General features: G+C 35.6%; 1 protein-coding gene across 1 annotated transcript in view; it reads right to left on the minus strand.

Annotated features, from left to right (window-relative positions):
- Positions 1–604: 604 nt before the first annotated feature.
- LOC113371423 (calbindin-32) overlaps positions 605–13,933 on the minus strand; it is a 318,213-nt gene continuing 304,884 nt past the window's right edge. The window contains exon 12 of the mRNA XM_026612052.1: positions 605–754. Coding sequence (XP_026467837.1) covers positions 605–754 — 150 coding nt within the window. The remainder of the gene's footprint in view (positions 755–13,933) is intronic.

The raw sequence follows: 13,933 nt of genomic DNA on the forward strand, positions 1-13,933 counted from the left end.
TGCTTATTTATGAATTAAAATATATTGTATCTATATATTCTATTAGATTAATATTTTGCCACAAGTTATTTGGCAGCTATGTTATTACATATAGTACATTATTAAATCAACACCGATTTATGATTGAGAAATGTATTTAATTAAATATTATATAACACTTAACTTATGCTTAGGAGCAAAAATGTAAGACTGATTGACACAAATAAATGTAAATTAGTAAAGCGATAATAGTGAATTGAATAAGTTTAATATATAAGTTCAACATATGAATTTTTACTGTGATGATAACAGTGTGATCCTAGAAATGTTATTCACGGTTACGATTTGAAATTTGAAATTTTAATAAATAAAATTGATAAGAATTAACCACAATAATCGAAAAATGGCCATTATTGCACCAAAGTTCTTATTGCACTTAAATGTTCATAATTTGCAAACGTGATATTTTTTTCATATTGTTTTTTACAGAACAGTTAAGGTCTTTTTTTCTTAAAGTGTTTCATATGAGAATAAAAGTTAATTTTTAATATATTTATCATTCTATTGTATTCTTGACAATATTTTTCTGTGAAATTCGGTGAAATTTAATGATTATAGTTACTTCTTATACATGGGTATCATCTTCTTGATTATATTTAGCCAGTGCCAAGAGGATCATTGTTAGCTCCTTCTTATTGATTTTTCCATCCGCTTCATAATCAACTCCCCGCAAAATAGTCTGCTCGAATTCTTGCAGATCTTGAGCGTCGTAATCCTAATAATAAAATACATTACATATTTATTTATATATTCAAGCTAATTGACTATATTTAGTTAAATTTATACAGTTACAACATATAATATAACATAATTTAATGAAACATAATAATGTAATGCTATGTTATTTAGGTATATAATCGTATTGGCATACAAATACAGGCTTTTACGCACAGCCGTAAATGCATTTACATGAAATTGAAATTTTTTGCATATTTTCACGTTATGAAAGTATCTGAATACCTTCGAAAAAATTGATGTGTGTGGATGTTTGGATACAATATTTTGTCCACAATTTTAGGCGCACAAACCAACCGATTTGAATGATTCAAACAACATTTGATTACTATCGATGAGAAAACGTGCTAATTAGTTTTTGGTCGAGACATGTCCAGCCGTTTCAAAGATACGGGGTAAAAAGTGCCAAAAAACGGTAATTCAATTTTTGAGAGAACGGAGTACACGATTCGCACTTGTTTATCTATGCCGATTTGAATCAGGGACTATTATCTCAGAACAAAATTCTCATTCAGAAGGGCTACTTAGGGTTCCCGTTGTAGTCGCTAATTTGGCGCAAGTTAGCCGATGAAAAAGTATTATCAAATGTTTTATGTTGGTTACTAAAAACGTCAGTGTTATTTTTGTGTCCGTTTACAAAATGGCGATTCTTATTTGTTTGTGTTAGTATATTTGTTAATGAAGATTTCATTAGGAAGTGCTCTCAAATGCATAGCTCTTTGACAATATGAATAGAACAGCTTCAGCAGAACATAATTACTACGTAGTGCATTGACACATTAGTCTAATCATAATACACTTTAAGGAAAGAAGCAAATTATGTATGAAATCAAGTATAAGGTTCTACATTCTACAGGAAAGACATATTACACAAATTGAAATCTTCCAGTTGTTTAAAATTGGATTACCACTTCACACGAACATGAATATACTTGAGAGAAAATGAATTGCTTAAGAATGTCAAATTTTGCACGGGATGATTATTAGTTACTGAGAGTTAAGAATGACAGACGATGTAATGAACTAACGCTATAATGCATTATTCACTAAATATTTATATTAATAAGTAGAAAAGTGTAGAAGTTATTCCAGTAGATTAGATGTAATGTCTATTATATATAAATCGACAGTGTATTTGTTGATTTATATTTCGATTTAATTGTATATTTATTATAATATAATATTATCTAGTATATTTTTGTTATTACTGTATTATTACAAAACATAATACGATTTTAATAACAAATTCAGTTTCAAATACCCAATTACTAAAATTCATTAATTTTCATTTCAAATTTTGCGCCATTAATTTGAATGCCAAAAGCAGCGCTATCACGTCGAGCGGAGTACCCTTTAAATATTCTTCTGAACGTGAAAAGCGGTAAAGAGAAACGTCTATATGAACACCATTGTTTGGCTATTTTATTTTTTTTACGTACATTGTCATTTCTCGCAGGTAATACATGCATTTTGGCATTTTTTTGGTATTATTGCACTCTGGAATCGTAGCACTTGGACTTATTGGCTTTTCTTCTAACACTACTCGCACTGAATAAAACTAATCACTTATTGCAACGCAACTTCTAACGCAACTGAATTTAACCAATCAAATGCAAACCAACACGATCGAACGTTTTCGAAGATTATTTTATTGCCCGCGTAGAATTTCCTATCCGATGAGTGAAAGATCGGGCACAAGAGCGCGACCGGTGGCAGGGGCTCTAACTAAATCCTTGTTACAGACATTTGTTCGAAGATTACCGGCCATGTTCTGTTGCGTCTGTGGGATGTTTTTTGGGCAATCATTCAGGTCAGCAAGTTCATTTGTTGGTCGCGTGTGGCAGCACATGTTCTGTTTTTGTATTACTTTGTGAATAAATAATTCACATTTATAAAGTTATCAGTATTTGAAAGTATTTAAATTAGCCCCATGAACTCTTTGAATTTTCTTCTGATGCTGTGAATATATGAATTATTAAAAAAAATATATTTTTATGTTATGTTTTGACGTTTCTTAGTTGACATTTTTGATACGCTTGCGCAAATACTTGAGCAAAAATTTGATCCATCCACTGTGAAAATACGCTTGGTTACGTATTCATTCAGTTCCACATATATACAGTTAGGTCTGTGGCCGGCTTTAGTTGGTACGCTTGATATGCATGAGCAAACACTTGAACCAAAATTCGAGCCGTCTGCGGGCACTGTGAAAATACGCTTGGTTGCGCATTCACTCAGTTGCACACTCATAAAGTAATGTCTGCGGCCGGCTTTAGACATATGCACATCAAATTATCAGATATTTGATACAATTTTCAAAAATTAGTACTAATTTTTTTACAATTCTGTTGGCTTCCGTACCAAGATTGTTAATTTTTAAAGTTTACTTATACAGTTCAAGCACATTTCAAAATTTTCAGATTTTTTTTTTCCTATTTTCCAAAAATATACAAAGTTTTATACTTCAAATATGAATTTTAAATTTACCAACCAGTTTGAAAATATTTCAATTTCGTTATTCTAATCGTAAGAAATATATCCTTAGATGGATTTATTCGGCGCATAAATGTAAACTTTCTCAAGTGTTTTGAGCGTAAACATCGTCACTGTATATTTTATGAACGATAAAATATATAGTGATTATAAATGCATATTTGAAAATGTTTAAAGCAATTGTCATTGATCATTGATCAATATTAATTAATTACTGATTTTTTTTCTCGAATATTAAATTCTTGTACGGGAAGTTTCAGCAATTTCACTTAAGGCACGATGCCATGCACCACTAGCGAATATAGTCCAAATTCATCACACAAATATTCATCATCTGCATTTGTAATTTGTAACGTAATTTATACGTATTGGAAATTGCAGTCTTTTAAACAGTATTACAAATTGAGAAAGAATTGATTAATAGTATCTGCGGAAAGGTACAATTAGATTTACACACCTTGGATTTTTTTACTCAAAATAATTGCTTCCAGAATGTTGCCCATAATTTTTCATTATATCGTACTGTATATTAATTGTTTTTACTGGTAATAATATCTAAATTACATTTTTTTAATAATAACTCGATATACATTATAACTTGCCCTACTAACCGTAGGGTAGGTTATAGTCATGGTCTTAGCGCCTGCATGCAACATTTTATCTAGCGCCCCTCTTCCTATTAATTTTAACTGTTTTAACAGTCAAAAAATTACATAAATATTTATATATTTTTTAAAAAATAATTTTTAATTATTTGTGACAGACAGACAGACAAAAAGTATTTATTTCAATAGTTGATCATACATTTGCATTGTTAGTTATCACATATTTTACTACCCATGGGTATTTTATATTACATAATTGATCTAAAAATATACAGTTAATATTGTGAACACAGTGAGATGTGTAACAAATCGTGTGGCAAAAAAGAGGAAAGAAACTTTTTCTCCCAAAAAAAAACCACAAAGCAATATTTATAATAATAATTAATTATACAAATAAAAAGAAAAACAAAATAAAAGATTTATTCTCATCCAAGTATCAATTGCCGCTATGGGTCGATCAGTATATATTTTGGCATGGCGTGATTGCCATACCAAATATCGTCTCTTGTGTATTGGCCGAGGCCCGCGATGTTAACATTAGGATGATCCCCACATTTTAGATAAAAATTTTCAGTGAGCTTTTTTATATAGTCTAGTATGGTCGGTACGTCAGTCTGTTTGTGTATGTATTGAAGAGTAGTAATGTCTAGTCAGTGGGTCCCTTATTTTGTTAAGTACGAGTCGTAGTGTCTTGTTTTGTAATGTCTGTAGTTTCCGTAAGTTAGTCTTAGTCGTCGCGTTCCATGCCGGAGCGGCGTATGTCAGTATCGGTCTTATTAGTGTCAAGTAAAGTGTTCGCTTGTTCTTCACGCTTAGCGGGCTGTTCTGGTTCAGGAGAGGTCTCAGTAGATTTAACATCCCGTAAGCCTGTCCAATTTTTGTATTAATATGTTTTGTGAAGCTGAGTCTATGGTCCAGGGTCACACCAAGATATTTGACATCCTTCGACCACTCAACTTCACAGTCCAATACTTTAATTTTGACCAAGTCAGTCAGTCTAGTCGTGGCATTTCGGCTCTTTGTAAATAAAATTGCCTCCGTCTTTTGCGGATTGATTCTGATCTGCCATTTGTCAGTATATTCGGTCAGCTTGTCTATGTGTGTCTGTATCTTTGTAGTCAGTAGCGTCGGTGATCGTGATGATTTGTATATGGCAGTGTCGTCAGCAAACGTCAGTAACGTTGTGTCGGCGTCAGTGGGTATGTCGTGAATGTAGACGTTAAACAAGGACGGTCCCAGGATCGAGCCCTGCGGTACTCCCGCCGTCACTTGTTTAACCGTCGAAAGTCCGTTGTCTACTTGTACGGTGAAGTTACGGTCTGAGAGGTATGAGTGTAAAGTTCTCGTTATGTAAGGTGGAAAGTTGAGTTGGATAAGTTTATGTACAAGTCCGTCCATCCAGATGGTGTCAAACGCCTTCTCAAAGTCAAGTAACACCAATCCGGTATGGTTTCGTCTGTTGAAATTGAGAACTGTATTCTCTATGAGTTTTGGGTGTGTGTGGAGTGTCGTTCTTTGAATCCGTATTGTGTGTCAGGTATAATTTTGTTGTGTCTTATGTGTTTGTTAAGTCTTTTGAGTAGTACCTTTTCGGCTACCTTACTCATTGTGTTGAGGAGGCTGATCGGTCTGTAGTTCTGTGGTATGTCTGGCTGTTTCCTTGGCTTCACTATTGGAAATATGGTGGAGGTTTTCCAAGAAGCGGGAAAGCAGCCTTTTATCATTATTCTATTTATTATCCGGGTAAGTATAATGTAGGCGTTCGTCGGCAGTTGTTTAAGTATTATGTTTTGTAGTCCGTCCGGTCCTGGTGCTTTTCTGTTCGGTAATTTTTTAATTATTGTCTTTATTTCGGAAACTGTGGCAAGGTCTATTCGTAAGTCTTTGTCCCTGTGGAGGTCAGTGAAGTTTTGAATTGTCTCGTGTACGTCTTGTTTCAGGTCTGCGTTTGACATATTGGCATTTTGTTTATGGATGTTCTCAAAGTTTTTTGCCAATATTTCCGCCTTGTCTGCTGGTGTCGTTGCGTAATTGTTGTCTGTTAATTTGAGTGGAGGTATGGATGTTGGTTTTTGCGTCAGTCTTTTTGCTGTCTGCCAAATTTTGTGTGGGTCAGTATTTATGTTCTCGAGTCTTTTGGTCCAAGTGTTATTTCGGTGGTCACGTATATCATTGGATATAATTTTTGTCAGTCTGTTAACATGTTCCTTGAGTAGTCTGTCACCGGTACGTTGCCACAGTTTCTTTGTATGATTTTTAAGTTGTATTTTCAATAAAATGTGTTCTGGCAAGTCGTTGGCTGGTGTTGTTCTTGAGTCTAGTGTCGGTATAGTCTGTTGTACGGCGTCTGTGATTGTCAGTGTAAGGTGTGTTACAGCCTCCTCAATGTCAGTGTTGTTATCGATTGGCATAGTGTGTCGTGTGTTGTCTATGATGATGTCTCTGAAAATTGGCCAGTTGGCTCTGGTGTAATCTAAAAATTTGCGTTTGGGAGTCTGGTCGACGTCTAGTCTATCTGAAATGGTCATGAAAACTGGATTATGGTCGGAGTTGAAAAGTGTTCTTGTTATGGGTTCGGATGTTACGTGTAGATTTTTTGTCAATGCCAAATCGATCGTACTGTGATGGTGCGTCTGTACGGTCGCGTATCTGGTCGGCGTGTCAGGATAATGTAGTTGTGCGTCTGTGGTGTTGTGTTCGGTCAGGTATTCGTAAAGTCTGTTTCCGTTCGCGTTGTTGAAGTTACAGTTCCAAGATGTGTGTTGTGCGTTAAAGTCTCCTGCCATAAGTACAAATCTGTTCGAGTCCAGTAGTCTTTGTAAGTCCGTATGTTCTAGTCTGCTTGCCGGGATGTAAATCGATATTATGGTTACTTTTTGACCTCTCTTGTATACATTAATAGCTGTTATTTCAGAACCGCCCGCTGTCAGGTTTGGCACTTGCTCGTGTCTGATGTTAGACTTAATCAAAATCGCAGTGCCGCCCCATCCGCGTGCGTCCGTTTGTCTGTCGTTTCTGTAAACTTTGTAATTGTTCATATAGAGTCTGTCCGTAGGTTTTAGGTGTGTCTCGTTAATCAGTACTATGTCCAGATCGTATTTTGTTATCGTCTGTCTCAGTTCGTCAATGTTGTTTTTAAGTCCATTAGAATTGAAATGCATTATTTGTAAGTCTTGCGATAGGTTTATGGTGATGATGTAAGAAAGTTCAAAATTGTTGTGTATTTGTCGTTATAAGTCATGTTAGTGTTTAGTGTTTTTGTCAGTTTGTATAGCTCACTGAAAATTTGCTTTACCTGGGGATCCGCAAATAGTTTCCTGATCTCGCCCATAGCAGCAAAGAGTCCTTCCGGAGTGTTGAGATCTGGATCTGGCTGGTTGGTTGTAAACTCGACCGTTGATGGTGGCCGGATCGGTGCTGGTCTTGGTGATGGTGAAGGCCGGGCCGGTGATAGTGTGGACTGGAGCGGAGGTCGGTATGATGTCCGTGGGACAGGGAGTTGAGGATAATCAGGTTTGAAGTTAGGGCCGGTGTTTGTCGGATTTAGAGCTGACGAGAAACTTCTTGTCAGTGGCATTGGTGTTGGAGCTGGCACGTATACTTTTCGTCTCTTGAGAGTATCGTTTTCCTTTTTCTCGATGAAATTAAGAAGTGCGGTGCACTGAGAATAGTTCGCCGGGTGTTCTTTCTTACAATTGACACACATCGGTGCCTCGGTTAGTAGTTTCTTGCACGCACCTGGCGCGTGCATCTCGAGGCACTTTATACACCTGTACTTCATATCGCAGGTGTACGATGTGTGTCCAAAATTCAAACAGTTGTGACACTGTAGAGCCCTATTTTGTGACCTGTATGTCTCCCAAGAGACGATGTGCCCTCCAATGTTACTAATTTGCTTCAGCTCCGACATGTCTTGATCTTTCTCCAGAGAGACAATGCATATGGGCAGCTTATGTTGGCTGCCATCCGATAACTTTCGTTTGATCTGTATCACTTGTCTGACTTTAACTCCTTTCAATAAGAGGTCTTCGCAAACTTCAGCTTCGGGTATCGAAGGATGAAGTCCAGTCATTGTTATTTTCTTAGGCAAATCTTTTCTCATCGAGTATGTGTAGAATTGGTAATGGCATTCTCTCAATACTTTTTTAACTTGCTCGTGTTCCTGAATTGTGTCTGTAAAATTTTTGTGTAAATGCGTGTTGAAAAACTGATATCTAAATTGGATCTTAGTTGTGTCTCGGATGTACTTTATTGTTTTCAATTCTAAGTTTGCCTTGATGATGATGGGTGGAATTTTCTCAAGTGGTTTGCTTAACTTTTGCGGTGATTCTCTAGTGCCACACTCGGATGGCTGCTGTCCAACATTTCCCTCCGGTTCCTTCTTCTTAGCTCTCTTTCTCCGTGACACTTTTCTGTATTCGTTCAACTCCCTGTCTGTATCCATGTCCGATCGGTCCGATAGTGCATTGAATTTGTTTTTGAGGGCACCGCTGGTCTGCACCTCCATGCTCATTTTGATCTTCTTCCCAGGCTTCTGTCTGGGAATATCCTTGGGTTCTTCAATATACTCGGCACTGATTTTAAGAAAATAAATCAAAAGTACTTAAAAAAAGTTAAATTTAGAAAAATCACTTTCTAAAATGCGCTTATCCTCTAACCATTACCAACACCGACCCAGTGTTTGGAAAGAGGAGTCAGCAAAAGGCACGTTCACCTTTAAAATTTAGAACACTGAACAAGGTGTATATTACCTTGTAAGTATTAAGTCCGGTGCCTTTAAAAAGGCAAGATTTAGAATCAATTCCGGACTTATTACTTATTTCACAAATTCTATTGACACTTCACTGAAAAACAAATGACAATCATAATCAATTCACTCGCATCATCGCCTTCATTTTTAATTATTCTGAATTTACTACACAAAACATTAAATATAATATAGAAGTAGAAACAGTTTAATATACATTGATTTTAAATTTAATTAGAAAATCGAGGCGATTTGCGGGTTGATTAATTATAATCAAATATTTTTAAATTTTCAATTATTTTTGCCGTATGTGCAACATTAAGAATTGGGTTTTGAAACTTGGGTTATTTATTGTGCGATTTATTCTATTGAGCATATCATGCCAAGAGAGCTAAACAACTAGCTTTTAATTTTCAGTCACAACACTCGTATTTTGTGTAAGATTTTTTAAATTTTAATTTAATTTAAATTTTCAATATTTACAAACTTTTCCTTATTGATATCGTGAGAGCCGAACTCTATTCATCTTTGCATTCCTGTCATATTCAGAGAATCAGATTGTTGTTTGAAAGTTAAATCTTTAACGTATTTTAGAGGTATTGTAAAAAAATCAGTAAAACATGCAAAGAAACTACACATTTATTGAACTATAAAAAATAATTATGTTTGATATGTGTTATTTCTGCGTAGTTAATAATTATTAAATTCAGAGTATGGGCACCACTAGGTATAAAAAGAAACTTAAGATTTTCATTACAAAGTAAATTTTGCTTTCACTTTTCATATTTGTTCCATTTCCATAACCCTAACCACGCATGTCTTCAACAATCAAAGTTCATCAGATGAGAAACATTTGCAACAAAAACAAAAGTTACTATACAATTTCTCGGAATAAACATGCATTTTCTAAGCACTGACTACCCATTTTTCATTTTTGCGATTATAATTTGTTTATATTTTTCAACAAGTTATGTTTCAACTAAATCAGCTTGCAATTTTTTGTCAATAATGCCCAATAATTAATTAAACTTTCGCAGGTTTGCGAAAAAAAAAAATTTCTTTTTCGATTTCACGGTAACTTCAAACAAAGAAAAAATTGAATATGTAGATTAAGCAATAATCAGAGCTGTTATTTACCAATTACTGTTATAAATTGGTTATTTGTTTCTACTGATATAACATTGCAAAACAAATATGCTTTTTATGTCTCCGTATCCCTAGTTAAGTTAAATTGTTTATTATAATTTATTAAGTATTCTAAATTTTATATACATAATAAAAAATGTAAATAATATATTATAAATTTAAGTTCCGAAACTCAATTTTGGGCTCCCTAAGGCGTGCGCCCGCATTTGGTTATAGTACTCGCAGAAAAATTGAAAATGAAAATTTGTATATATCTTTACGTTTCTAACTCTTCTGAACATTCAGGAATAATATTCAGGCAAGTCTATGGCCTTCTAAGCAGCTTCAGTTGTCAGCATCACTTCAACAACTGTACCTGGAGTAATTTTTTGCCTCGATATTTTTTCCACATAGTCCCGTAGAGCATCAAATCGTGGGTACACGAAGAACAAATGCTTAGCATCTTTGATTCCGCCCAAACAATATGGGCAATCCGACGAGCTATCGTGCTTGAAGCGGTGTAGGTAGGCTTGAAAAAAGCCGTTCCCAGATTGCATTTGTGTAGTATAATAGTTTACTTCTCCATGCTTGACAATTAGCTAGACTTTGATGTTTGGCATGAGACGATGCGTCCATCTACCCTTCACCGCGACATCCCACAGTTTCTGCCATCGGTCAATGCTGTTTTTCTAATCTCAACTTTTCAGGATTCAGTTGTTGATGTCTTCGATGGTAAATTGTCCGTCTCTCCTCTGCTAATACTAAGATAGTCAGAGTTCCTCGCCTTATAACGCACACTGCTTCCTCCGATGTTGTGCGAAATGCGCAAGCAATTTCAGACAACTAACGTGTTCTACCTGGTGATCGAAATTCAATCGAGCATCAAGCATTACGCCAAGGCAACAGATGCGACGTGTTAACGCAATCTCTAGATTTCCTATCTTTAGCTTGATGGTCTTTATTGTTTTTCTATTCGTCATAAGAACAGCTTCACTTTTTTGTTGTGCTAATTGTAGGTTCACAGTTCCCATCTAACGATTATCAATTTATTGTTATTTAATGTTATATCAAATAGACTTACGATCTCATCAATTTGTTTGGAGACAACTATGGCAACATCGTCTGCGTATGCTACTAGTTTCCCATATGCTGCAATCTCAGGTCTCTAAAGGCCAACATACATAATATTCCACAGCAAAGGGCCTAGAGCAGAGCCTTGCAGCACACATCCTGTTATATTATATTCTTCTGTACCATCGCATGAATCGTACATTAGAATTATGTTTGTAAAGTAGCTTGCGACTATATTGCACGAGAAGTATACTGGCACGTTCTTGTCACGGAGTTCATTCATAATGCAATCCCAGTTTGCAGTATTTAAAGCATTTTTTATATCCAATGTAGCAACAAGACAGTACTTTTTCCCACCCCCTTCCATCTGGTTCCAGCGATTGCTTTCTAAGTGGTATTAACTACCAAGTTTATATCCAATGTAGCTACAAGAAAGTATTTCTTCGCACCCTCTTCCATCTGGTTCCAGCAATTCAAACGATAGTTGATCGTCCTTTGCGAAAACCATACTAATTGCCTGATAGGAGTGGGTCAACTACAGCATCTATTCTTTGGTAATTTTTTCCTAAATTTTAGCTGCTGTATCCAACATGCCTATCGGACGGTAGGATAATGGTTCATCTGGAGTTTTTTTTCCTTTGGGAAAAAGCACTAATCTTTGCTGTTTCCATTTTCGTGGAAAAACCCCTTCTTCTAGACCTGTATTATTCGCATTGTCGGAAATGTTATTATTGATGTTTTTAAGGCGATATTAGGAATTCCATCTAATTCCGGTGCCTTACTATATCCAACCCGATGATAAGCTCCCATCAGTTCTTGCAGTGTTATAGGTCGAATATTATTCAGCTCTTCATGAGTTACCTGGTAGTTTAATTTAGGTTGCTGTGGGAACAAAGTAGTTACTATTTTATTCATTAGTTGTGGGCAAGTTCGTGAAGTCATTGGCTGGCTTTTGAGGTGAGACATTACAATCTGAAAAGAGTTTTTCTATGGGTTTTCCTCGACTTCATCCAGAAATTCTTTTCAGCACCTAACTTTACTATCTTTGGTAGCTTTATTTAGTTGCCTGTTTATATTTCACTACCAGTTGTGCAAAGTTTGTGAGACTATATTTTCGCTGAGAGATCCTTCTTTTCTTGTGGCACTCTTTACGAAATGATTGAATGCTGATTTCTTCAGTTCATCAGTGCGCAGAATGTCTTTGATTTATGCCATGCTTACGAGTCATACTGATATCACAGGCTAATTCGGAAATTATAGGTTTGCAATTTAAGGCAACTCTCATAGCGCTTTTATCAAAAGATTTGATTTTCCACCCAATGACTTTAGACATCTTTACGTGTCTTCTAATGTTTCTATTCGTTGATATTTCCCACCTGATTGCATTGTGGTCACTAGATATCTAATAACTCCCAATTGCAATTTTATCTGACGAGGCTATTGCTAATAAAATTAAGGTCTATTATTGAGCTTGCACTGCCCTTGTCAATGGTAGGCTTATAACTGCTATTTAGTAAAACAACATTAAGTGCATTAAAGGCTTCTAAAAGTGATTTATCTCTTGCATTAGTCTACCTACTTCCCTAGTCTACCGCCCATGCATTAAAGTCACCGGCTATTGGTACGGGGTGGTGTCGTTTTGCATCCTCTACTAGACGATTTAAGAAATCAACAAAATCTGACAAAGAAAGACTAGATAGAGCGTAACAGCTGTATAGATGTATGCCATCTAATGATGATGCTTCAAATCCAGCGTTGCTATTGTTAACGGCGTTCTGGAAACAAAATTTGCCACAGGACCATATAACAGCTTTGGTGGTACTATTCGTTTTCCATGGGCACTCATGTAGTTGTTCGTAAAGTGCTGATGAAAGGGCAATAAAAATTTCATTTCTCTTACCGTCTACATGAGCAAGTCGTGTGCAGCATCACAATGATTCATGCTTAGCTGTATCATCTTCATGCTTTTGTGTTCATTATTTTCTCCTGCATTACTAATTACTTACACACCTGCATTAATCCGTTGTAGTCCTTGGCCCTTGTCCGCGCTCTTCTTGGAATTGGTTATCAAGAATTTTCCATTTCTGGTTTTATTTATTTTGTCTACCGTCCTATTTACGTGGTCATCAGGGACATCATGTTTGATACGACGTAAGATTTCGGAATAATTAACTTTTTCAGTAGGCCGGATCATTAACGCATTTGGTTTTGGAAAAGTTCAATGGCTTTTTATCATTTTATGGTTAGAGTCCTGTTCTGACAGATGTACCCTTGCTTCCTTTTTTTTTGTTTCCTTGGCTGAACTTTATGCTAGTCATTTTCCTCAATTTGTTTTTCATTACATATTTCTATGATTGACTGCCGTCTTGTAAACCTTTTTTCTCATTAATCTGACTGTTTCTTATATTTTGTGAGTTTCGGTTTCTTGAGGCCTCGCTTGTGCTCTGCCCTTCACTTTTCTCTACAGGGGCTATTTTACTACTTCGGACTTCATTCATCACTGCTTCAATCTTATCATCCATGGTTCGGCCTATTTCCTTTATTCATTGATTGTCTAAATCAATAAATCTTTTTATTACAGTCGCTATATTGCCTGTTTTTATCTTCACTTCTTTATGTATGTTTGACTTTGATTTAATAATAATGTGCAGTTCATTTATCAATTATTCAAAGCTCTTCAATGACTCATTTCATTTTAAAATGACGTTTTCTGAATTTATTTCTGACGGTTTAGCCATTGGTTCTACTTTACTATTTACACCGTCGCATATGCTTGATAGCGGGTTTTGGGCTACATCTGACAAACCTGGGCATAGCGCTGTGTTCAGATTATTTGATGCACTAATTGTATCGACAGTTGCATTGCTTGACACTATGTCCCCTCTGATGGGAAACATTTAAAAAAAAATCACTCAGAGGCGAGGTTCACTCAGCTCACTAACTTAGAAGTAACTTATTAAAACTGATAAAACTATAATAATATTTTACGACAAAATATCTAATTTCTGATGTGAGAAAGTTTTTTTTTGTAAGTGTTTGTGTTTGTAAGTGTGTGCGTGTGTGTGTAAGCGGATACAAATTTCCGTCGACTATTTCGGAAACAAGAATCAACCGATTT

This window comes from Ctenocephalides felis, unplaced genomic scaffold (assembly GCF_003426905.1).
Source record: "Ctenocephalides felis isolate EL2017-DRISC unplaced genomic scaffold, ASM342690v1 CF-g0.4_SCAFFOLD_01492, whole genome shotgun sequence".
Classification (NCBI taxonomy): Eukaryota; Metazoa; Arthropoda; class Insecta; order Siphonaptera; family Pulicidae; genus Ctenocephalides; species Ctenocephalides felis.